Source organism: Leiobunum rupestre, chromosome 9 (genome assembly GCF_980474605.1).
Source record: "Leiobunum rupestre chromosome 9, qqLeiRupe1.1.hap1, whole genome shotgun sequence".
NCBI classification, from domain to species: domain Eukaryota; kingdom Metazoa; phylum Arthropoda; class Arachnida; order Opiliones; family Sclerosomatidae; genus Leiobunum; species Leiobunum rupestre.
The window spans coordinates 27,443,352-27,470,339 of record NC_143392.1 but is presented as its reverse complement, the minus strand read 5'-3'; the positions used below and the strand labels follow the sequence as shown (position 1 = coordinate 27,470,339).

At 37.6% G+C, this 26,988-nt stretch overlaps 3 protein-coding genes across 4 annotated transcripts in view; all 3 read right to left on the bottom strand.

Moving 5' to 3' along the window:
- The window catches only part of LOC149927037 (bromodomain adjacent to zinc finger domain protein 2B-like), a 153,074-nt gene that overhangs the window by 18,142 nt on the left and 107,944 nt on the right, over positions 1–26,988 (bottom strand). The gene's annotated exons all lie outside the window — the stretch shown is intronic.
- Positions 1,004–7,191, bottom strand: LOC149927042 (dymeclin). The gene is made up of 16 exons (XM_090158993.1): positions 6,941–7,191; positions 6,683–6,825; positions 6,464–6,610; positions 6,250–6,380; positions 6,125–6,191; positions 5,938–6,063; positions 5,776–5,882; positions 5,528–5,716; positions 5,290–5,468; positions 5,107–5,229; positions 4,113–4,226; positions 3,954–4,048; positions 3,785–3,890; positions 2,909–3,091; positions 2,736–2,849; positions 1,004–1,636 (listed from the first exon to the last, which is right to left on the bottom strand). Exons 2-16 carry the CDS (start codon positions 6,820–6,822, stop codon positions 1,481–1,483), a joined length of 1,977 nt encoding a protein of 658 aa, XP_090015119.1. The 5' UTR covers positions 6,823–6,825; positions 6,941–7,191; the 3' UTR covers positions 1,004–1,480.
- Hip1 (Huntingtin interacting protein 1) lies at positions 18,064–22,466 on the bottom strand. 2 transcript variants are annotated; one of them, XM_090158268.1, is made up of 3 exons: positions 22,256–22,466; positions 21,928–22,012; positions 18,064–21,855 (listed from the first exon to the last, which is right to left on the bottom strand). In XM_090158268.1, exon 3 carries the CDS (start codon positions 21,845–21,847, stop codon positions 18,854–18,856), a length of 2,994 nt encoding a protein of 997 aa, XP_090014394.1. In that variant the 5' UTR covers positions 21,848–21,855; positions 21,928–22,012; positions 22,256–22,466; the 3' UTR covers positions 18,064–18,853. The 2 variants fall into 2 exon arrangements, with proteins under 2 accessions (XP_090014394.1, XP_090014393.1); XM_090158267.1 differs by having other exon boundaries at positions 18,064–22,012.

The window sequence follows — 26,988 nt, the reverse complement described above, 5'->3', positions numbered from 1 at the left end:
CTCGCTTTTGTGTTAATATACACGTTTAATTCGGCTCAGCTAAACTTTTTGGGAAAACGATATTTTGCTACACCCTTTTTCGCAGCGTTTAATCGCGCGACATGACTTTCGAAATATCCGTACTTTGACGACTGGTAACTTTAATATACGTTTAATAAATTCGTCTAAATAAAAATATTGTAACTACATTTCAAAAAAAGCGCTTTTTCTTCCAAGGGGCCCATAGGCCGGGCCACTCAACACAGTAATAAATAAGGAATATTCAAATTACTTCCAAATATAGTTATTTTTACATAATGCTTACGAAATGACCAAAAATAAACATCAAAAATTAAATTTTGGTAACGTAATTTTAAGGCGTAATCCGAATTATTTAAAATTGATGTTCCAAAGTTTTGATGCGTGTCACTTAGAACGACACATTTACCATACGAAACCAGGAAAAGAAACCAAATAAATAAAGTGGGAATAGGCCTATTATTTTTCTAAGATTAAATAGATTATAATTTGAAACGCCATTTTGTAAAATATTTCTTTTCGCCTCAGGCTTCTTTAGGATTACATTATTCGATATTTTTGCGCTAATATCATTTTCAGTCCGATGTCGCATTGAAAAAAGGGGGATAGGAAAAAATATCGAACCAAAACAAAGCCGCTCACGACATCTATTGGATCTATTTAGAACTAATCTCGTTATTAAAATTTTAATTTTTGGCGTCCTATTTGAATTTATAAACTATTTTCTGTTGAAGAGCAACTAAAAACGTATAATTTGTGCGGAAAAGCGGAAGTTATTGTATCGTAATAAGGCAAAAAACACGATTAAAAATCGAAGTAAAACAAAAAAACTAAAGTTCCAAAACCCTTCCTACCCCTCCTATCCAAACTACAGTTCATTGCTCTTTATAGACAATTTACCTGTTGGGCAGATGCGCAGATTCTAGAAATAGAGGTAACATAAATCCAAACCTAGAATTATGGAATAAAACATTTTAATTCCCAGGCACTTATAAAACATTTTAAATATCTAGAAATTTACAATGAAAACTACGATTAAAACAACTTGAACATGTAACAAATGTTTAGCTTTGGACATTTTTTTCTCACAATTCAATTATTGGAACAAATATTCTCCTCCCAAAACAAACAATTTATCATTGATTGCTCAAAAGTTAAATTATAATTGAAAAACTTAAATATATTAGAGCTCTGTGTCATTTATAGTTAAAGTATGTTTAACCAAGTATCTGATATCAGTTTCCAAAGACTACCACTACTAAGTCTAAAACCGACACTTTATAAGAAACAAAAAATATATATAGATAAAAAGTCACAAAAAAAACTTAAAAATGAAGTGTTTCGATATTCAATAATATAATTTAAGTCCTATCTTAAAGAGATTTTAAAGGAGTCATAATTTCCAAGTTTCAATAGTCCTTATTTTACCTTAAGTTCTTTAGTAAAAGTCAAGAGTCTCGAATCAAGACCCTGACACTTTATTAGGATTAAATAAGATAATATTCTGGGAGTTCCAGTATAAATTAGCGGAATTATACACCAAAGACCAGATGTAAGGGATGAAGAATTCTTCTGGTTGTTCTTCCTCCACGTACTTGAATTTCAACTCGGGGAATTTCTGTCAAAAGCAGTTAATGAAGCGATAAGTCTCGTGCTAAACGAATGTTTAACCTTATCTTTACAATTATCAAGGGTATTTTCTAAATTGTAAACATATATAAAGGGCCACCGAATCGTTTGATATGAGAGGGTCATCATGTGTTTTAGATATGTTTGAGTCACATGATGGAAAGGAAGGGGCTACCTAAAATTTACTTAAAAATTCAAGTGATTCTGTGGACCTTTAAAAGACCAGTTGACATTTGACAGGGACCATTTGTTATAATGCAGGGTGACCACCAAATATCTCAAAACATTTGATAGGAAAATACAAAATTTGCATATGATTTATGTGTTTATAACATAAATATTTGACGAAAAACATAGAATATATTAACTTGCAAGTATTAATGGTTTTTTAAAGGTGAATTTGGTTTAATAATTGGCTGGGTAAGTGATGATTTCTAATAGGATGGAAAACATTTTAGCTCTTGTCTGTGTGATGCAATAACTGTCAATTTTGTTTGAAACGATTTCTAACTTAGTAGTTTTGACTATTATCAAAACCCAATTGCAATCGGTAAAGTACAAAATATTCCCAAAAATAAGAAAATAATGTAATTACAGCTAGGAGCAACAAACACCAGGAGAACGTAGTGTTGTTTTAATTTTAACAAAAAGGGGGAAGACAATGTCTGAATTTTTCCCTTTGAACGGCAGCAGGAACCAAAGCGTCTAACCAATGAAAACTGTACACAAGAAAATGCACGGCTTTTGACGCGTTGCGTTCTCCTTGTGTGGGATGCTGTGTTTGTTGCTCCAATATTACAGAAAGTTACTAAACACTGAAAATATAGGAAAAATCATAAAATATACACTCTTTTTCGACCCCTCTTTTTGGCCGCCCGCTAGTCGGCCATTACCTGGATCCACCGGTGGGGGGTCTAGGCTCGGGTCTTTGGTCCCAGGATATGGAGAATGGGGGTTAAGGGGGGTAAACTCAACATGAAAATTCCCAAAAAAAGAGTGTATAGTTGTTGTGGTCACCCTAATAATGGAATAATCATCCTTGTAATATTCAACCTAGTCATTTGACACGTGAAAGAAGTCTTCCTTACCCTTAACCTGTCTTGAGGCCATTGCAACGCTGCCTGTTGAATTATAGTCGATACTTCTGATACAGAAAGATTTTTATCAGCCGCTTCCAAGTGTCCGGAGAAATAGGCTAATACCTAAGAATGTTTCATTCTTATTTAACACCTTCCAGATGCATTAATGAACCATAATTTACCATGTCAATATTTTGAATGATATCTTGAAAAGTTGGATGAGTCCTAAAGGCCTCAAAAACGTGTCTCTTATACAGCAATGTATAGAGTAAATTAGGGTTATGTTGCAACTGTGTTGTTAGTGTAGAATTCAAAATCTCCAAAACCATTCTCAAAACTTCTTCAAGAACCGATAGATCATACATCTAAAGATATAAGAACAATTAGACCACACTTATATTGGAAAGTGATGGGCCCGTTAGCTCATGAGAGGTTTTTATAATTTTGCTCAAAATTGGGTGGTAAATTATCTTTTTAAAAAGGGCAAAATGGAAAGGGCGCCAATTTCATCTATCAACAAGTATAAAAAGTAGGGCTGTGCGAGTACTCTAAAATCGCGAGTACTCGGTCTCAAATTCGAGTCGGGACTTAACTCTAAGCCTAAAAAACAGGACTCACACACCCCTAATAAAAAGAGGGAAGCCCCAAATTAACCTCTCAATTGAACACAAAATTAAAGGAGCTCTGACTTCACCTCTCAAAAAATCGTAAAAGAGATTCTCGCCAATTTTATCTAAGAAGAGCCTAAAAATGGAGGTGTACCAATTTTCTACTACGGATTTCCAAAGAGTGGATACAGATACGATATTTTTGTTGAAAATCAATGTTGGAAAAATTCCGACAAAATATTCATCAAACTAGGCAGTTTTTTAATATTAAGAAAATTTTCATTTTAAGAATGGCCAAAACAGATGATGATTTAAAAAAAACAGAGGACCACCTATTTTAAGAGTGGGCACGAATGGATTTCTATCTAGTGGCGAGTAAGCCAAGTGGCTTTTTAAGCGAAATGCCCATCACTGAGAGTGAAATAAAAGTAAGGAAATCAAAGATCTTACTAAATCGGTTGAAAAATCTTCATCACTATCAGACCTAGTTGTTTCAGAGTTGTTTCTTAGTTGATCTACGACTCTTGTTAATCTTTTTGCTAGGTTTTCGAATAGGCTAGGACCAGAAAATCAAATACTTCTTAGGAGATATTCATTAACTTCAACTTTGTAGTATTACCTAACAAATCTCTGACAAACGTAAGGATGAAGATTTTTGAAATGGCTGGACATGTTTGCTAAAGCTGCTAGGCAATTGGTATGTAGATATTTATCCTTAAAATTAAAAAAAAGTTGTCAAATAAAATAATCTTTTAACAAAAAAGCAGAAAATACGTACCCTCATTCGAGTCATGTTATACTGAATAGTTCTAATAACAACCAAGACTAGTAATCCACCCAAAGAAATTTCACTTATCATTCTTTCAGTGTACCATGTAACATTTTTTAACATCTAAAGTTGTAAGATTTAAAAATTAATAATAGTGATGGACCTATACTGTTAGGATATCAGTTACTGATATTGCGATTTTCGTAATTAACCGGACCTCATCTAAATTACCAATTTTAAAAATACCGATACAGATTTTCTCAAAAACAAGGCAGGTGGTACCGTAACCTTGACCTTTGGTTTCGCTAATTGTGCTACCACAAGTCCAATTATTTTCCACGTTTAATCCACTCATCTCTTAAACTAAAGTGATAAGTAGTTTATTTATCAGTATCGAAAATGATTTCCCGAATCTCTAATATTAGTTAAATAATTGGTATCTGTAAAGTCTTAAAATCGGAATCAATTAAAGGACAATATCGGCCAGCACTAATTAGAAGGGGTGTGCGAGCACTCATTTTAATCAAGTACTTGAATTAAATTCGAGTTAGAGTTCTCGGCTCCAAACTCTATAAGCCTTGCCGCGAAACTCGTTGAGCTAACGTCAAACTCGGTAAAAACTTGTTAGGTAATTCTTATGAGTTTAAATGTTATTGAATAGCTTTTGTAAACTAAATGACATCACAATTCTTGACAATTGGCTCCTTTAGAAATATTTTTTTTGCCTACGCTATTGGTCCATGTGACGTATGTTTTAGTCTTAGTTTCAGCAAACTACAAAGACTAAAATATTTTGAAACTCCTTAAGAACTTCAAGAATCGTTAAGCACTCAAAGCTTTGAAAAAGCTTCATTTTAACACGCGTAAACTTTCTAGGTTGTTCAAATTTGAACTCTGTAAGGAAATTTTTTAAAACTCAAACACAGCTAGTTACTAAAAAAATGAGACTTGCTTACCCCTACTAATTAGTACTAAAAAAATAAACAGAGAAGTGTTCTCTTACGATATCATGAACTGCCTCATTATACAAATCATCTTCACTGAGAATGAGCAAGATTATTAACGTCATATAAATTAAGTGGGAACTTTTTTCTTGAGCATATAGAACTTTAAGAATGGGTACAACCTCAAAATGATAAAACAAATTAGCAACTTTATAAAAGGTAAATATATTTTTCAGGCTTACTAAAGCTTCAATGTCCATTCGGGACAGAACAAAATTCTTGAAGAATACATTGCGATGTATAAGCAAGTAAAATAATAAAGTGGTTTGATCGTCTTGTAACGTCAAGCACAAAGCTTCATAAAGTTTCAAATAGTCAAGTTTGAAGGCGGGAATAGCATCAGCTTGAGTCATATTTGGATCTATATAAGTTTAATTTTAGTTATTTTCGAGTTAAATAACTTTTTGTAAAAGTTGAAACCTTGTATATTTCCAAATGAAAACAACGCTTCGCGGTACGGATTAGGTAGAATTCTTTCATTTGTGCAATGGTTAACCAATACCAATAGCATTAGTAGGGACTGCTTAGCTAAGGTCATTTCGTTAACAGGCTCTCCAGAGCTCCCACCTTTGTGGCCATAGCCAAGGGTTAGAACATTCCACAATCCAGCTAAAAGATAAACATTACTTTAGAAATTTCTGCATATTCCCTTTAAAGATTAATATTACAGGCTATTCCTAATATGATGCTTCCTCCTCGATCATTGGTTGGGGGTTTCTCTTGTTTGATAAAATGTTGAAGCAAAGTTTTAGTTAATAAAAAGGCGTGGATAGAACTAAAAAAAAAGTTAATGAGAAATTTAAAATGGCTTCATTATAAAGTAATGTTACCATTTTCCTTGCATAAAACACCTATAAACGCTCGATTTGGTTGGAGATCTCATAGAAAACATTTGAATTGATAGTAAAATTAGAAGAGAATTGATGGATTCCAAATGGACTGCGTAAGTGAACTTTCTAAAAAGATTATTTAAAATTTAAAATTATAGTTTTGTGGGTGGAAGATACGAGAACATACATAACAGGAACATCGACTAATATCTCCACTAGAGTAGTTATTAAACGTTCTAGTTGATTATCAGCATCTTATAAAAAAAAACTTGTTATTAGAAAAGCAATTAAGCTTTTAGTTAATACTTTTACCAGGTGGACTTTGGGGTGGTTTGGCAGCTAAATGTTTAATTAAACCTTCTTCAGACACAGTTTGAACAATGTATTTTATAATGCTTCTTAATATAAACAAAGCATTATACGTCTGCCAAGTAAAGATGCTGCTACATAAGAAAAGTAAAATTAAAACCTAATCTAGGATTATCTAGACTCTTGTTGAAAGCTATCATGATATAAATATATATACTTTTCACACTGAGCTGATGCCTTAAGCTCTACAGCTCTTGTTAGAAATACTTTCACCAAAGAAGACAAATTTCCCGTCTGAATGTTATTAACAAGAAAAGCATCCAACAAAGGTTTTATGCTTTCCTCTAAAAGACGATAATCAGCACTGTATTGAATAAATAAAATGATTAGATAAATTTTAGAAATCATTAGTTATTGGTTTGGGATGTTTTAGTACCAAGATTTAGGAGGAGAAAATGTGAATGATAACAGTTGGTTCCAAAATGGATCATTGTGGCTGATTGCTTCTTTGCCAACCAACCTCTGCAGATACTCATTTTTTGGAAGTTCCATTAAGCTACTACTTGCTGTCCCCATAATCTACGTTAAAAAATAAATATTTAACTAATTTATAATTTTAATCGGTGCCTACGTCGTTTCAATGATCGACTACTGCAGAAAATAATAAAAATTATTTTGAATAAATTATACATACGTATATGCGATTAGATAGACCAAGGCTTAATTTAACAAGAAAAATAATAAGGTTTTGTACTATATGTCAAGAGTTTCCTTTAACGATCTCAAATCACAATACATTTAGTTAAGCAATATTAATAAATATAATAATGATACATTAATATAGTTTAAGTAAAAACTTCGAAGAGCTCAACAATTTTCCAACTATTACAGTACAAAACAGCAGACGACAGAGTAAGTCGTCAGCGGTAAAGACCATAGATATTGAGATAAGTAGAGGGTCGATTACAGCGTAAAGGCACCCTTGTTTATGACTGGGAAATATCCAATCCCCCGGCGCATGTATGAGAAGCGGAGATGGGCAGGATTTGCTTGGCGCTACCTATCGATTGGCAGAGTAACTAGTACACACCGCTGATTTTCGATTTTCATAAGCGCTTAATGTAGTTTATTTTACCGCACGTCGATGACGCCACGTAAACGGCCCATCTAATGGTCTCATACATTGGCGAAAAAGGGTCGGAACCATAGATATATGAAATAGAATAGATCCATGATTAAATCTGGGGATGGCACGATAGCGACAGCTAGCAGACAACCGCTATTTACTAGGGAGGATCGCGCCATGCCATCTGTTGGAGAGAAAAATAATTATAAAAACTGTCATGTGACTCTTTAACGTCGGCTTGACGTTAAAGATTATATTATACATAAAGGTTATTTGAAATTATAAGAGAAAAAGTCTATTAACTCCAAAGAAACCAATAAAGAAACAAGGTAATTATTATTACGAATATAAATATCAATATATACATAAATTTTTTTTAAAGGGAATATAACCTCAGGTATTTGGTGTGGAACACCAACGTTTGCAGCTCACATTTTCTTGGAAAATTATGGAGTGCTTTGGCTGAATATAAAATTCATTTATCTCATCATCTTCGTGAGCTTGAAGATCTTGCATTTGCCACCACACTCTACGTATAGACTGGATTCTTTTTTGTAGGGAGCGGATTTCCTTTTCATATCCTAATGAAAATTTCCAAGGATATACAGCCATATCATTAAAAGTCGCTTGATGACTTAGGCCTAAGCTGATTATTATTATTATTATTATAACCTGATAAAAATAAAGAGGCGATTCCGCTCCTTAATACGGGATTTACGAGAGCATTTCTGTGGGCGCCGTCATAAGATGTCGTCACGCCTTTTTCATTGGCTGACATTCCTTGTCAGTGCATCGAAGCCGGTAGCTTCCACAGCACTATCCTCCAAAAAGGGGGGCGGTTACCTCGTAAATCGCGTATAGCAAAGACTCAATGCTTCGACTTACTCAAAAATAGTTCCATGATCAAAATTAAATGGTAACGTAACACTAGTTATTTCAGTTCCAACTTGTAATTTCTTTATTTAAAATAAAACAATTAATATTTTGATAAGTTTGTTTCATTTTTTTTAAACCGCAGTTGGAATTGCGTTGTTTACAAGTCCCCGTTTCCCATTTTCAAGGAAATGTTCGCTACACAAAAATCGTCTTTTGATGGAGACCAGTCCCTTCAATTTAGATTATCTTTGCTCCGATTTACCGCGTCTATCCATTTTAACAGTATTTCAGGTTTCGTAAAAGGAAATCTGTTGTAATACCACGCAGGACATTGAAAATGTTAAAAACAATTATAGGTCAATATAATCATAAGTTTATAATAAGGGACCTTAACATAAACTTATGATATAACCATATGTAACATAATTACTCATAAGTGTGCCTCTGTTCAACATCTCTGTATTAAAAATTTAAATGAGACCTTGTTTCACAGCCACCAAAGAAAATACGGACTACCGTCGCGTAAAACTTGTTTTAACTTCCTTCCCTCCCCGCCAGAACTAGTTTTGATGACGATTAAACCGTCATCGACTGGGAAGTGACGTCAATTACGTCATATCCTTGCAACAAGGTCTCATTGAGCAAAAGTTCTTTCTGGCACACTTATGAGAAATTATGTTACATATGATATAACTAATAACAAAAATATCTTGTCATACTTATGAAATGAAAATTTTTTGTTACTTTCCGAATAATTTCGACAACGGGCAAACCGCAATTTTTAACCATTTTTATCAATGCAATACAAAAGCTATTTTTTATTTTGGGCACGCAAAAACATACGTCTAATACCAATTTCTCACGCTCTTAACGGTACTTCATGGTCACCGATAGATGGCATTTCGCGCGTTATTCACGGTACTTCAAAGTCATCGATAGATGGCACTACGCAGACTTCCCCAGTAAAATATCTGTCGTCCGCTAGCTGTCACTTGCGTGTTTTCTCGAAGGGCCTACTCCAGCGCAGGGTATCTAGAATATTTGTATATTTCCTATATCTATGGTCGGAACTAGCGATCACTTTCGCCAGATTGCTTATTTCTATCTCTATGGTAAAGACGTCAATTCAATAAATCGAGATCGGGCTTGGAAATAAAGGTCGTTTAGTCAAGGATCATTAAGAAAAAATGCAAAAAGTTATAACGAAAGTTTCGAACTTTCGGCCAACCGCGCGCTATTTCGGAGAGGGAAGTAAAAAACCGAGGGGTGGGATTTTGATAATGATCCTTAGTAGTCAAAACCAATGTCCGTCGAGAAAAATACCAAAAGCACTTAACTTTTTCACAAACTGGCCGTCAGAGGTCTTTGGAACTACTTTATTAATTCATAATTTGCTGGGGGTCGGTGAATCAGTCAATTTAGCGGTTTTCCTCCTCGGCCAACTCATACGTGCGTATTTCCTAGTAGCTACCTTAGCTAGCTGTGATACATCGGTAGAGAACCGGTTTTGGGGGGAAATTATTTCAATAGTATAACGGCTATGGTGGACTGCTGTAGTTATAATTATGGGGAAAGTGTGGATGTGCGTAAAATACTATATTATTTAGGGCTTAGTTATTTAGCTTTTTAAAGCTTATATTAGGAAAGAAGACAGTTATAAAGAAAGTCCAGTTTTTGTTCGGGGTAGGGCTGTGCAAAGTATTCGTCATTATTCGATTTGACCAAATTATTTGGTCACTTTTAGGTTAAACTATTCGCACCGACAAATCGATTTCTAGTTTTTAAAATTCTAGAATACCAAATAGTGGACTTTGAAAAACCGACTATTCTAAATTTAATTTGATTTTATCGATTTAATTCAAAATTTATCAAATTATTTGGTATTTACATCAAATTTCTATCGTCAGAGGACACTAAGTTAGTAAAAAAACCTAGCATTCTTTTCTGCGCGACGAAACCGAAGGTCACGAGTGACGAAGCAAACAAAATTTAAACATGGGCCAAATAATGATAAATCCAGGACATGACTCTATGCGAAAAACCCGTCCAACAGCGCTAACACCCGACCACTATTGCCCCCTATTGGGAAAAATGCGCGATCGCGGACCTACGTCATTTTGGGGGCAAATTTTTTAGGGGCAGTTTTTAAAAATAATACACGTGGTCGTCGTAGTAAATATCCTAGAATATTTATTAACAGTTATCATATCTAGTGTGGTTATTAATGTAAGTACTTTTTTTACGTACTAGGTTCATAATTAGTATAATATATATAGTTATATAATATTAAACATATACTTTCCTAGAATCGTTAACATTAATCTAAAAATGAGGGGCCAATATTATCATTATTTGGCCCATGATTTAAACTTGCAAGTTATTTTGACGTTTTTAAATAGGATTGAAATGTATGGGCTAGCTTAAGATAACTATGAAGTAGATGTATGTATACACTATAGAGTGGAAGAAACCATTTTGGGAGGGTTGATTCCATAATATCTAGACTAGTTGGAACTATAAGATAATTATACAGCATTTAGACCAGCCTCTTTCTTTACTGGAGGTAACTGTTCTATTTTGGGAAGAAAGGTCAAGCGGCAGCTACTACTACCTCTTAAAAATATCTCATCTTTGGACCTTTGTTGTTCATCATTTACATCAATGATCTTGGGGACAACGTCGTCTCAACCCTATATGGATGATGTTGCTCTCTCTCGGGGAATTTTCACAAACCAAAACTGTGCCACACTCCAATCTGACCTTTCTAAAATTGAGGATTGGAGCGCAGCTTGGATTGTACCGCTCAACTCCAAGAAGTGCACAGTCCTATCGCTCCACAACCACGGCTGCCCCTCCCACGCCGCAGTTTACTACCTGGGCGATGAGCTCCTCTAGCAGGTCACGTCCCACAAATATCTAGGAGTGACCTTAATGCCTACCCTCGAGTGGAACACTCAAATTGGCCACATAACGTCTCGGGCTGCGCGTTCCTTAGGACTTGTAAGGCGACGCTTGACACACTGCTCATTCACCACGAAAACCTAGGTATAACTACGTACGTTCTGCCTATCCTCGAATACTGCTCCGCTGTCTGGTCCACAAACTCCACCAGCAGTATTCATGAAATCGAAACCTTCCAGCGGCGGGCTGCTAGGTTCGCCTCTAGCGTTGAGTTATCCTGGAGTTTCAGTATCCCCTGCGTACTAGACAACCTCAAGTGGACATCCCTTTTCACTAGAAGGCGCCTGCGACGTCTCACTCTAGTCAACAGTGTGATTCACAACGCCTGTGGGGCACTTACTCCCCTATCCAAAACTATATCGTCGTGGTCCCGCCCCCCAAGAGGCAACCGAAATGCCACGTAAATTCTTCCTGGTTTTCGTCTCGCGACGCGAAAGCCCTCCTTCCTGCCGCCCTCTGTCCACGACTGGAACTCCCTCCCTGAACACCTGAAGGTCCTCCCACAGCGTGCTCAGTTTCGGAAAGCGCTAGCTGCGTACTTTGAAGTGTATGTCGCCTTTGTTAAGCAAAAAGTTAACTAAAGAACCTAAAAAAAATATTCCTGCAAGTTACTGTTTATATTATGAAATTATGGAAACATTTCACCTGTAAGGTAGGCAATAAGTGTTTCCTTTTAACCCGGTAGCTTTTTTTTGACATATTAAGGCTTAAAAAAAACACGACGTTTTGCTTACAGGTGAAAAGTTTCTATTATTTCAACATACACTATATAAACAGTAACTTGCAGGTCCTGGCTTTCGGATATATTACTTCTTTGCGATTTCCTCGAAGATGTTCTATTTAAGCAAAGATAATTTAAACTCGTACCCTAGATTCGAAATCACTCTCTCGTGCGTTGCCGATAGCGTTTACCCACTTCCCGCCGGAACTCAGAAAAAATTCGCTCCATGGTTTGCGCCTTACCGCAACCGACGGAGCCCAATTTTTCTGAGGTCACGTGCCGGAAAAGGGTAAACGCTTCGTAACAAAACCGTCAATGGGAAAGCTCTCAGTATCGAATCTAGGGTACAAATTTAAATTATCTTTGATTTAAGCGACTATTTACAAGTATGTGTCACTCAAAATATAGATATAAGAAATGTATATTAAGGTCTAGATAAATTTCGGGGCGTCTAAGCCTAACATAAAATACGGAATTGACACCTAGCAGACACCGAGGAAGGCACGTGACCAAGAGCGTGAGCTCTCTTATGGCGTTTTTCATTGGGACTGCTCCGAGCGTGATCCGGATTTGCCTTCTACGTCATCGCTCTACCACGGAGAACTCCGCTACGTGCTCGGAGGACTAGACTTCCAGCCCTTCCAATGAAATACGAATTTTTCTCGGAGTCACTTTGCTTAAAAATTGCTCTTTTTTGGTTGCCCCATCCTTCGAGTTGGGGCAGCTCGGATCAATCCGTGAGGGAGCAAGAGTGCCAATGGAAGACGTGCCTCCTTTTTGGAGTTGCCCTTTTTGTCCCAATGGAACACGTTTTATATTTAGGAGCGCTCCAGGAGCGCTCAGAGGACTCCAATGGAAAACGCCATTAGCATTTTAGTACTAAGTGCTTGACCTTTCCGCAGGCCGTAGTCTTTAGACACCATCTGTTGGTGACTTTTAGTATAATTTTTAAGCAGGAGACAATGGCTCTCGCGACGGTAGCACGAGCTTTCTTACCGATAGATAGCGCCTTATCCTTACGCGTTTCTGCTAGCTGTCACCTCCGTATTCACTCCCTTTGAAATAGTTTATCTAGACCTTTATATACGTTACCTATATCTATGCTCAAAAACGCAAAATAAATATTTAGATACGGGTTATGTCATGAATGAATTAGTTTTATGAATATTTAATTACATTAGATAGTATACCCTAAGTCGTAAGGATGGGAGGGGTTTCATGATTATGACGTTGGTCAATTTATGGGCAATGTTTCGAAACTTGGCTAGTTCTCATTGCCAAGTATTAGCGCAAAATTTAAATTGTAAATACATCTTTTTGATTGAACAAAAATAGGTAAAAGATATTGACAGCAAATAACTTTTTTTATGATTAACAACTGGTTTTATAGAGATGGCAAGAGGCGAAAATGTCGCTTATGAAACCGGACTCCAGAGTCAACACCCGTTCTCTACTCCTGTTATATATATGTAACATAATTACTCATAAGTATGCCACTGTACCTTTATTCCATTCAAAACTCTTCACTAACGGTTTGTTTCACCAAGAACCAGTAAAAAGGTGGACTACGTTAGATTTTAACCTTTTTATTCATCTTAGTAATTTTGGGAGTCACAACCAGGCTTGGAAATAAGGTTTATTTCGAAACTGGTCTATTTGACCAGTGACTCCCAACTCTTGAATTATTTAAGTGGTAACGTAGACCAGTTGGTTAATAATACGGTAGATAATTTTGAATTAATAAACTGGACACTGGACCAGTGAACCCCTAGCTTTTGAATAAAAAAACTGGTCCGAGCAATTAATAAACTGGTCTTTGACCCAGTGACCACCACTTATTTCCAAGCCTGGTCACAACTTCCTAGGTCACACTATACACTCTTTTACGAGCGTATCGACTTCCCCTTTACAATCTCCCATGTGGCGGCCGCCACCGCCGTACTACCTCTGCCTCCACTATTGAATTTTTCCCCCTAACGGGTCCCCTCCCCATGTAGTCAAGCTATGGATTCCCCAACGAATATTCTGCGTAAAAGAATCTATTGGCTACTAACATATTTATTTAAAGGGGCTCCAAAGTTCAGTGGCAAAAAAAAAGAAAATTGAGCATGCTTTTCCTTCCCCACAACCCCTCACTCGGCCTTGGCAGAGGCGGTCAGAGTTAACCGTAAATTTCGCACTTTACTGAATTTACACACATTTTGCTACCGAACTTTGGACTTGGGCGTCGGAATTTTAGTCATCCCAATGTAGCTTTATTGAAATTTATAAACTCGCTCGGTTTGTGCGGATGAAGTTAAATAATGAGTAATTTAGAAAAATAAAAGGTTGGGGAAAATGAGTAAATGACCAATAAGTAATCGCTTTCCAAAAATGGAACAAGTCGTCGAAGTGGAATATTCCTCCAGCATTAATAAAACCACGGTTTATAGAATCTACACAGGTTGGAGCTCGTTGTACCTTCGTACATGCTAGCGATTAGGTCCACTTATTTTCTACTGCCTACCAACCCTGTTCCAGACTTAGCTATCTATGCGCCACCTGTATGTTATAAAGAGTACTAATGTACTTTATATACAATTTGTTAAAAATTAATTTGAAATATAAATACCACAAAAGCTTCACCGGTTTTTTTATTTAATTTATATATTTTAAAATTTTAATTTATAACCAAGATTATAGAGAAAAAAAATCCACTTGTCTATATCTACGCTAAGGCATAATAATAATATCATGTTTTAACAGGAAGCTGAAAACACATTCCAAAATACAATTTAATACAAATTATATAAGGTGTTTTAGGATTAAATAATATGAAAAATAAAAAACTGAAGCATTCGGTAAAATTTAATCACTAGTTTTCGACAGATGGCGCTTTCGGCGCCTTAGCCTGATTTCAAACTTCTAAACGCGGGAGTAGCGAGTAAGTGGACCCTCCCATATCCCAAGCGCCCCAACCTGTGTAGATTCTATAAACCGTGATAAAACCCATATCAAGCCTAGAAGAGCTAGGCCTAGGATGATTAGGATCAAAAGAATCTGCAAACCAATCTTGTAGATGCGCCAGAAAAGATCAACCTGAATTTCAACTATTTTTTCCAATAAACCTGCTTCTTTTATTTCACAATGCATATTTATTGTAGAACGTGAGTCTCCGAGAACTTCATTAATTTGCAAATTAATTAAATTAACAGAACTTGACACTATATTGTAGTTCATTTTAGCTCCTAAGCCTTGGTTGTTCAAACCGGTTTGTTAACTAAAATAATGGCCGTCAGTTTATCAGACGTAGAGCTAATTGGGCGACGGCATAATCGGAATTTGAGATTGCATGACGTCATATATGACATCAAATATTACGTAGGGTACGGATGACGCAATATCTGTGAAACAAACGGTTAGTGAAGATATAGAGCTAGTGGCATACTTATGAATAATTATGTTACATATGCTTCAAGGTTTGAGCTAGGAGCAACAAACAGAGCACCCCACACAGGGAGAACGCCGCCCGTCAAAAGTCGTGGATTTTCTTGCCTACGTTTTTCATTGGTAGGCCTGCTGCCGTCGGAAGCAGGCTGAGAAATAAGGAATTTTTTGAAACTGGCCACTTACCATTCAGTGATGCCAGATCGTGGGATAAATCTCATATTGTGGGATTTTTAGGGTGTTTTTTTTGGAAATGGGATAATGGGTTTTCATAACCAAATCAAAGGGTTTTGTGGGATTTTCCACTTTTTGGGAGATTTTCGATCGCCAGTTCAAAATACTCACGAAAAGGTTTCTAAAAAAATATTGATACTGATTTCCGAGAAAAAATAAAGTACCCCCTTCCACCTGTTCGGCTCGATAACGGTCCTAATTTTACTTTTAATTCTCATAAACCACTGTACCCACCTTTAGTCCCCCCTCCATAAAGAACGCAAGGAAGACCGGGGGGCCCATGACGTGCGCCAAGTAACCCAAGTTCCAAGAAAGGCGAAAGGTCGCTGCTGCGGTTGCAGCTGGCCTTCGCAGTTCGTCCACAGTCTTATCTCCTAAACAACTTGGAAGTAGAGAAAAACGAAGCTGTCCATTGTCCAATTTGAAGAGGAGCAAGTTTCAAATGGGGGGGGGGGGGCGCATTCAGAGGCTTACGTTACTGTGGAATGCATATTGCATTTTGAGATCTAGCCTTAAGGCCAATTATATCAATTGCACTAACTTTAAGCCAGAACCCCGACATTTCAATTTTCACAATTCAAAAATGTATAATGAATAAAATGGTAGAGACGTAGAGTTGCTACCTATTGATAAGCAATTAAGGAGGGTAAAGTAAACTAGTTCTTTAAATATGACATTAATAATTTTTCCAAAAAATAAAAATAAATAACATACAAATAAAAAAAAACTTATTTAATTCGGTCCCAAAAAATTGTACCTGTTTTCCGATGAGTTTTCGTGAATATATAGGGGTTGTCGCTTTTCGGCGGTTTTTCACCGAAACTGTGGGTTTTTAGCTTTCGAACATTGGCAACACTGTTACAATTTTTAACCTTCAAAATCAGGCTTGTCAAATTATCTATTCTTGACAAGACCAAACAATTTTAGGGATTAATAAAGTATTTTTTTAATGAACTAAAAACTTTGAATATTGTAACGATCGGATCCCACTGCAACGCTTTCCAGGACACCCGCGCTCCAATCACGGTAGAGGCTAGCGGCAATCTCCCAGACGTCCGCGCTCCAATCACGGTAGAGGCTAGCGGCGCTCTCTCAGACGTCCGCGCTTCAATCACGGTAGAGGCTAGCGGCGCTCTCTCAGACGTCCGCGCTCCAATAACGGTAGAGGCTAGCGGCGCTCTCTCAGACGTCCGCGCTCCAATCACGGTAGAGGCTAGCGGCGCTCTCCCAGACGTCCGCGCTTCAATCACGGTAGAGGCTAGCGGCGCTCTCTCAGACGTCCGCGCTTCAATCACGGTAGAGGCTAGCGGCGCTCTCCCAGACGTCCGCGCTCGGTCCAACCACCAAGCAAAGAGAGGCTCGCACTAGTCTCCGACGAGTACCAATAACTTATATCATAGCTCGTGACGATCCACCGCTCCTAGTCTGGCTACTGGCTAGTCAACGCGCCAGTTCCATCGTCGCCAGTCCGAGAGCAGTCATCGCCACCGAACGAAGCGCAGTTGCCATCGACGGTCAGGGGGCAGTCACCGCCGCCAAACAGAGAACAGTCACCGCAGCCATCCGAACAGTTACCGCAGCTATTCCAACAACAGTTACCGCCGCCTGCTGACCATCCCACACGCCGGTACAACCTGAGAGAGCGGACACGAAGACTGTAAACTTCATCGACAATAAATATATTTTATTACCATACGAAATCACTCGTTTCACTGGTGGAGGCGTCGCTTCGATCCCAACGTCTCGGTATGTCGTTAATTGAATGACCTTGAACTAATGTATCAAGGTCATCATAAGTTACAGATTTCCAACTCCCACACTCAGTTTAAGAGTGTCACGACAATTTTGATTCATTAGATCTGGTAGTTTTAGATTTATAAGCCCTTAAATGTCAAGTGTTGATTAGAATACCACACACGACTTTATGGTTTTGGTCTAACATTTATCGGCTTTCCATTGGTCAAATTAATTCGGGTCAAATCTGGTTAGACTGAAAATTAAACCTAGAACACATTTCTAATTGGAACCATTCTTCTAATCCTAATGGTTCTCGAGATAAAATTTGAATGAGCTTGAAGACTTGGTTCAAGGTCATTGAAATTTTCATTTGTGCCCCTGCACCTTCTATGTAACCTGCAAATTTCAAAATCATACATAAAACACATTTTGAGTAATTGGCTCTGTATCGTTTTTTAGTTAACACCCTGTATAGGAGGGGTCCGTATTCTTGAAAATTGCCGTAAAATTGAGTAAATGAGTAAAATTGGGTAAATAAACTAAATATGAATAAAATTGGTTGCCATAGCCAAACGAAAGCCCATTGAAACTTTTCCCTTTAGCGAATTTCAAGTTACATGAAACCAACCACCCTCCTCCGAGTTTGAATAATATTGGAGATAACAGGAAACTGGCCGAGGTGTTTACAGTTTAAGTGTATTTCCATATGAAAATGACAAATATTTAATGACTAGTAGTCTCGTTTATTTTAACAGCAGTACACAATCTGGCATATTTTGTTTAATAAACCGTTAATAACAGACTAACAGTAGTTAACAAAGTATAGTAATTAACTCATCCACTATAAGTATTTTTTGTTCTATACAATAATATAAGTAGAATTAGTCTATTGGTCATAATTAGTGCTAAAGTCCCAATTTTTAATGCTTGCCATTTAAATACAGAAATAGAACTAAAATAAATTTGTAAAAATTAGTAAAACACGCTGTTATATTTTTTTTTGAGTCTTCGAAAACGAGCCAATTTTTATAAGTTAAAAATTTATCCCTTATCAAATATTTTGTAAACATGAAAAAAAATTAAGAAAAAACAATAAAAAATTTAGTTTTAAAATAGATTTTAGAAATGTAAAAGAATATATAGAACAAACATTTTAAATTTGCTTGTTTTTTAAAAACCATGCAATTTCTAACTCTATACCAGTAGATGATTGATATTAGGATTTTTGTAAAATTTTTGGTATTAATTTAATCAGTGCGAGTTACGATTTGGTTAAGACCTTTAAACAAATAACCTGAGGGAAAGGTTCATAACGCTGTAACTCTTAAACGTTACAAATAATTAGTTATTCCCCGATAAAATTTCTTCCATAATTCTGTCAAAGCAACCCTTAATTACAGGGAAAACATTCCTAATACACGTAAAGTTCTTTTTCGTTTGGTTAGATAATTTACAAATACGCGTAGCTACGTCACGCTACTCTAGATATAAACAATTATAACAATGCTCGGATATTTCTATGAAGCTCATTTCATATCAGATTCATCCCATCCCTCACTGGCCCCAGCCAAGTGATAGTGTCTCTTTCGTAGATCCGCTAACTTCATTCGTTCTTTAACCAATGAACTTTCCAATTCCAAAACGCGAACTTGTGATTCCATTTCTAAAAGCTTGGCTTGATGAAGACTTAACTTCGAAAAATCCAAAACTTCAGTTTCTTCAATCAACTGTGCGCAAGATTTTGCTGTAGCAACAACATTTCCAGTGGAATCAGTAACTTTTCTTGATGCCTGAGAAAGATTTTTCAACTTTTCACTCCCCCTCTCAGCTTTAACTTTGGACGCCACAACCAATTGAGCCGTAGCTGCTGCTATCTCTTGCGATGCCACAACCAATTCTTCAAACTTTGCATTTCCCATTACGACTTTATCTGCCGCATCCACTAAAAAGTTTGCTGACAGTCCAACAACTTTGGCCGCCGATATTAGCCCTTCAGTCCAGCGATGATTTCGGTTATAAAACTCGGTTGCTGAAGCTGAACCTCGTCCGTGGCTGGCAATTTCTTCTTGCAAATCGCGGGATCGTTGTACAAGAATTCTGATGGCTTGCATTAAAGTGGTACATGCATCTAAAATTTTTCCATTTACTTCCAACTTCACTCCTGAATCCCCTTCCTTAGATTTAGACAGCAAATCTGCAATTCTTTTTGCAGCTTCTTCAATTGCACGATCCATTCCAGCTAATTCCTCTTCTACCATATCTCCTAGCTTCTTTTTATCATCACCAGACATGTTAGGAATAAGTTTTTCTGTCATTATTGCAAGACTTTCTAGCTTTACTACAATATCCGTTATATTTTCCTTTGCATCTCCTTTATTTTTAATAATATCCAAAATTTTCAGAATATCATTGCCAAATTTCTTACAAGACAGCGCTAATTCTTCACCTTGTTCGATGTTGGGGGATGCTTGGGAAGTTGTTTTTCCACATAAAAGAACTACTCCTACATGATGGCTCATAGGACCAGTAGTACGGATCAAGCCTTCTACTTTATTACTATCATCATTAAAATGGTTATATTCGTCATTGAAATACCCAAATGACTTTTTTAACATCTCTAATTGGTGCAATAAATATTCGGGGGTGCAATTTACCATGGATATTGTTGGATTTTCAAATTCTCCTAAAGCATTTTCAACCACAACTCCTGCTTCGTTCAAAGATTCCAAAAGTAGCTGCCATTTTAAACATTTGTCATTTTCTAGCCAACGTTTCTGTTCAGCGTTAAAATTGGATCTGGCATTGTTTATATCCAATTCTAAGGACTCTTTATCTTTTTGAAAGTCAGAGAGTGTTTTTTCTCTTTCAGCCATTTTAGTTACCAAATCTTTCAATTGATCGGAAATATTTTGGTTTTGTTGTTCCAGGAAATGCTTTTCGTCTTGCATGGTTTTCAGTTTTGAGTCTGTGTCTTTGGACGAAGTTTGGAATTTCTCCACAACGACATTCTTTTCATTTTCGGAAATCCTAAACTTCTGTTCCATATCTCTTTGCGACTGTTTGGTCTCTTCCAGTGTGGTTTTAGCACTTGCAAGTTGTTTATCTGCTTCTGCTTTTGTGCGTATAAGAACAATATGCTCTTCCCTAAGCTTACCATAAATTTCTTTCATCTTTTGAAACTTCTCCTCCTGGGCTTTAGCTTTTTCCGCCAATTTCGCAGCATCTTCTGAATCAATAACAGCATCCCTTTGTTGAATTAACTGCTCATTTTCATTCCTCAGTTGTTCGATTAATTTATCTTTTTCTCCACATTGGGCTTCGCAACTTTGTATTTGGCGTTTCAAATCATCCACTACACGTTCGTATTCCATTTTAAACCTCTGGTACTCCAATCTAAGTTCTTCCAATTCTTTAATGAGCTGATGTATAATTCTGTCTTTCTCCATCAACTGTTCATTCAAAAGGTGATTGGAAGGAGTTGGAGATGAGCCGATGCTGTCTCTGTCATTAGAACCAAAACTATCATCAAATTTAATAGGCAAGGTCGCACTGACATCAACCAGATTCATATCAATGGTATCTTCGGGGCCATCTGATTGTGATGAATCGTGCAATATTACCACTGGGCTTATATGAGCACTCAAGTCCGAGCTGATAAGAAAATTTGGCGGGTTTTCGGGAAGTAGAGGGACTTGTATTAAATATTTGAAATACTGAAGGTTACTGGAACTGATATAGAACGTTTGTAACTTTTTGTACTGCGCAAGGAATCTGTCTCTGTGCCCGACGAGAGTATCTGAAGGTAGGGAAGAGTGTAACTTGAAAAGCAGTTTTACCATGTAATCGTAGAGCAGACTGGAATCTTGAATGCATGGAATCAGAGGGGCAAGTCGGCACTGACCAGAATTTGTCATAGAGTTAGAACGAGACATGTCTAGAGAGCCAAATACAGCAACTTGAAGGGTTAATATTTCATCCATATAGTCGAACATTTCGCAGCTGAGTTGAAAATAAACATTCACGTCTCTCTCGCCAATGTCTTCCAATTGCTCATCCGTAACTTGCAAGTTTCCCGGAAAGCGGGGATTCCTCCTGTGAAAATCCAATTTTGCCAGAAGTAGTTTGCAATAACATCCGATGAGTTTTCCATAGCCCTCCCTTAGCAGGCCCCAAAGTTTTTGCAACTCTCCCAGAAATTTTCGGTTTCTGCAAGAGTCTTCAAATACATTCGGATGTCCCTCTCTAAGTAGCTTATGAAGAACGTGGCAAAATTTCCAACACACAATAGGATTTCCTTGCAGAGGAAGCCTCAACACAACTGACCAAAATGTTCTGGCTCCTTTCTCTTGAAATGACGCGATTATGGCGCTTCTTACGTGTTTCTCTTTAACTGGGTTTTCTTGATGGTTGATAGCCTTCGCTAATGACACGCTAAGAGCTCTTTCAAAGTTTTCTCTTTCAGTTTCAACAGTGGAAGCTTTCCTTTGAGTTAAAACTTTTGGAAGTGAGAGGGATGACATTTTTAAAACTTAAATTAAAAAACAAAACCAAAAAAAACTCAGTTCAGAACTGGACTTGATGACTACATATAAAATTTTACTTATTTGCCACTATAACATGTGATAATGTCACTGGCAAAGAAGAATTAAGATGCAAGAAGGTATGTTATCCAAACGAGCCACTTCCTGAAAAAAAAAACAGTTTGTTCCACTTTTATAATCAAATGTATTTTACGCAGCGTTTTTGGTTATGTGTCACGGTAGATTAAACTCTGGGAGGAAATATTTTATCATACACATATATTTTTGCTCATTAGGTAATTTTCAGTTAAACATGACAGATGGTAAATAAAAAGTTGCCTGCCACGAGTCAAAACACAATGACACGTAAATATACACAGAACAGATTGAAAAGCATAGAATGATTACCAAATTAAAACATTGCAAACTGCCAAGGCCCACACAGATTTAAAAATTTTGTTAAATTCTCCACGCGTAGCTAATTTATAAAAACAGTCTGTTACTAACATTTATTTGCAAATTTACGTTATACTTATGACAGTAAAAGAAATTAAAACTACAGCTTAAACATCAACGGTATTACAAAACATACTTCATTAGAAAGGGAAGGTGAGAGCGAATTTCAGCCAAACTTTCGTGTTTTTTTTTTTATATCTAGGGGTTAGAAGGGGGGGGGGGATTTCCGGAACTATGGAGAAGGAAACGTAAAAGAAAGAGGGAAATATGAAATTAAACACGTAAGTTTCAAAATACTTTTATTCGCATCAATAATTAAGACAAAAAGCGTAAAATCAAAATTTTTAATATACGTAATAACCGAAGTTTCAACTTCATTTATAAATAAATAATAGATATAAAAGACTACAGAATCGTTTAAATTTTTTGGGTGAGTTACAGAATCACCTGTTTTAGGAAGTGGGAAGGGGAGGAGCTACCGGAAATTCGTCCCGAATTTTTCAAATGATTTTGTGGACCTTTAATCCAGAACTTTTACAGTTATCGGCTATCCCCAATCATTATCTTGTCTCAAAATGCTAAGGACCCTAAATACGTTATTGATTCTATATAGCTTGTTTAATTGTTGAAGTATAGCTTTTGGTTTATGTAGACGAAGTTAAAAGCAACTTCGTTTAATACCGTCGCTCTCCAACCCTAGAGTGTATGTTGTTGGGAGTAAAACTTCGTAAAGAATTGAACAGAAACACGTGTCCTTTAAAGAAAGTAGCTCCGATGGAATCGTCTACACTTTGCAGATGCTGCACTGACTCCGAAGTTGCAGCTTGGCCTCTATTGCAAGGATTTTTCAATCGAAAAGACTTCTTGATTTTTAGCCACAGTTCAGATATGTTATTTTTAAACTGATCCTGCAGTAATCCGTAGCAGAAAGGGTTGAGAATGCAGTTGGCGAATCTGAACAGAATCAGGAAGAATCTAGTGGCTAACATCTGGGAGTCGACTTGGTTCTCCTTCAACCCGACGACGTATCCATAGATCATTCCCGGACATCGACAAACGAAGAAGAGTGCCACCAAACCGATTAAAGTTATAATGACCCTCTTGTACTTGCGGCGTATCTTGTTAGCGTGTGCCGAATTTCCCGCCGGGGTGGCGGACCAAAGGAAGATACCTAGGTAGATATAGAGGGTGGAGATGGTCAGGAAGAGAGGTATGAAAGCCAACGACGGTAAGACATAGAGAAAGTATTTCGCGATAACTTCCGATTTGAAGATTGAGCTGTCGAAGTAGCAAACATTGACTGTAGGATAGGTGACATTGCGAGAAATGAAAGTGTCAGCAGCGCAGTCCAACATTCGTTCGTCCCATATGAAGCTTTGGACGCTGTAGCTGAACAGACAAACGGAACTTAGCACGGCCGCGATTATCCAAGATGAAGCGATGGCTACGGCCGTGTGAAGAGAGTACTTATTGGGCGTTTGAAGACCATTCTTACAACACTGAACCACGGACCAACATCTCGTCACTGCGATCAGACACAGAGTGAAGGAACTGGAAATGTTGGTGGTACTGATGAGGAAAGGTAGAAGGCTGCAGCTATAGCGACTCATCTCCCAGTACATATCATACAACAGATTGTTCATCTCAACGGGATACAGGACTAACGTGTGCGCCAGGTCGCTAATTGCTAACGACATCAAGCTATAGCTGGTACTTTTCTCAATTTTGAGATACTGGTGAGCCAAATGTCCACAAGCCGCGTTACTGATGATGGAAATGGCCATCAGGATGGTGAAGATGGTAGCGAACGTCATTCTCCAAACGAAATCCAGTCGGGGATTGGGTCTGCCGTTCAACGACGAATAGAAAACGCACTTAGCCTTTTTAATTATTAATTCTAAGGCATTGACTTTAAAGTCAATAAAACTGTCGATCTGGTCCAGACTGGCGATGTCCTTTTCAAATGATTCTATAGTGTCTAAGCTCAATTCCATCCAAGATATTTTGGCCAGGTTGCAAAAGGCGCTGGCAGAAAAGGTGGCGAAATTCGTCACGTTGATGTTGCAAGTAGTAAGATTCATCTTCTCGGATACTCCGCGTCGAATTGGATGAAAAAGCGCCTTGGAGCGATGATGTTTGTGAAACGAATTATGAACAGATGGGCTTCGCAAGAGCTGGCCTCCGTTACGTCGTTGAGTGGGTATACTTGTCAGAGATTAGGGGAGGGTTAAAATTAGATTATAATATTGCACCGTAACTCGGATAAATGAACTAAGGCAGAGATGGTAATGTATGTGTAGAGCGAGCGTAGTGATCATAGGCGGCGTACAGTTTTCACTAGGAGCGACAGGTTGTGCTAATGTGCAAAACTCCGCGAGTTGAATATCAGCAGTTTACTAATAATATTTCGTATAAGTGTGTCATCTTTTAAAAGTCGCCTGATAACTTAGCCTAAGGTGGTGTCTTGGGTTATTATTATTATTATATACTACTGGATCCAAATCATAATAGTACAGGGTATTTATGCATTTTTTGGGCCGATAAAGGAACTAATTCTTCTTTTTCGTTAGTATGCGGCACCTGGTGTCATGGTTTCCAACTAAACAAAGAATTATGGGAAATCACATTTTACCTAGAATCCTTTGGAAATTTCCTACTATTATCGTCTGCTTATAATTATTGTTTGACTGTTCTCATTGAAGTGACCGCGCCGCGCTTCGGACGGTCACTATGTGAGGGGGGTTGAAAAAGGTGACCTTTGTAACGTTATTTCTTAGTCTGCATGGAAACCAAAGCCAACTTACCCTGAGTCGCTACAATTGTATCCTTAACTCGCGGGAGTGATGCATACCCTTCGTTACTCGGGGTAGCTTACTTTTAAAAGGATTGCCAAACTTTAATTGAACTCAAATATAACATTACCTAGATAACAACTATTTACTAACCCGGAATACAAAACTACTAAACTAAATAAAACACCTGACTAACCATTATACATCACACTAACAACTACAGATACACAAATACACTTTAAACATCCAAAACAAACTATTTACACTCTTAAAAAAAGGGTGTTTTAATGGTATATTAAGGGTGGAATATCTGTAAAAAAACACTCTTTAATGTTAATTTAAACGCCCTAAAGGGATTTTTATTGTCCCAAATTAAAAACCTGAAAAGGTGTATAAAGGGTGTTATATTACCCCGTAAATTGAGTGATTTAACACCTGGTAAGGGTGTAGCTCCCTTAAGGCAGTAGTTTAGTACCCTAAAAGGAGTATTTTAACACTTTAAAAGGAGTATTGTAGCACCCTTAAGGCAGTAGTTTAGAACCTTAAAGGGAGTAGTGATAAGACTTTAAAGGGAGTATTATAGAACCCTTAAGGGAGTATTCTAGAACCCTGAAGGGGGTAGTATAACACCCTGAAGGGGGTAGCCTAACACCCTGAAGGGAGTTGTTTGTTACCCTAAAAGGAGTAGTCTTGTACCCTAGAGGGAGTAGATAATAACCCTGAGGGGAATAGTTTTATACCACAAACTGTTAACAAAGGAACCAAAACGGAGGAAATAAGCACCCCAAACAGTGTAAATAAACACCCTAGCAGGAAAACTGCTTTTTAAGGTGTAGAATAACATCCTTTATAAACCTGTTAAGGTGTTAAATATGGGACAAGAAAACACCCTTAATGGTTTGAAAAGAAACCCTTTTTTAAGAGTGTACCCTGTAAAACCGAGATAAAACTACATTTACACACCTCCCACACTCCTAGCCCACCTTCATCATGGACAAATAAACAAATACACATAAATACTTAAGTTCAGCGAAGGTCCAACTTCTGTGCTTGATTCTCTTATGCCGTCACCACGCACCAGCGCTTCATTACGCGACCTTTTTGCAGCTTCGCCGCGCCGACTCTCCCGTTGCGTTTTGCCGCGAACCACCTTGTCTCGAAGAGCAAGAGACCCGGACTTGGTCTTCCGATTTTCGGATCGCGACCGAGATCACGACACTATGGGATTTTTCCCGCGCACTTGTTCAATCAAATCATGCGGAACTCTTTTCTCGGCCTTCTCACTCGTTTTCGGTCCCAACACCTCAGTTTTGTTTAGCGCCAATGTCAATCAAAACACTTGACCATCGCCGCGACCGAATGGGAACCAAGGGGCTGATCTTCCCTTTGCCCAATTGGCGAACAGGGGTGACCCCTCGAGCGGAATGCTCGTGACGATGGGTTTTCTGGGAAAACCCGGGAATATGGGCTACGCACGATTTATGGCCCTAATAAAGCAATTAAGCGGAGCTAGGAGTGGAGTTTCTCCTTAAAACCCGACAATAACAAAAATACACTAAACAACAATGGACACTAGAAAATATTTTAACAGTAGCTTGGCAATCCTTATTTTCTTGGGAGCAATGTAAAAACTGGAAAGAATGACTACGATAAATTAAGAACGAGGGCTAAAAATAGAACGAGGACTTTTAGAAGGGATTGACAATTCATCGAAATGTATTTTAAGAAGGGGAGAAATGAAAGCAGCTACCGCCAATTCCGAAGTAAAAGAGAAGGACAGGGTATAATAGGTAGAGTGACCCCTAGGCCTACAGAGTCACCTCTTCCTAGAAACGGCCCTTTTGACAAGGCGTTGAAGAAAGTGATCGTAAATCCAAGACCAATTACTGCACC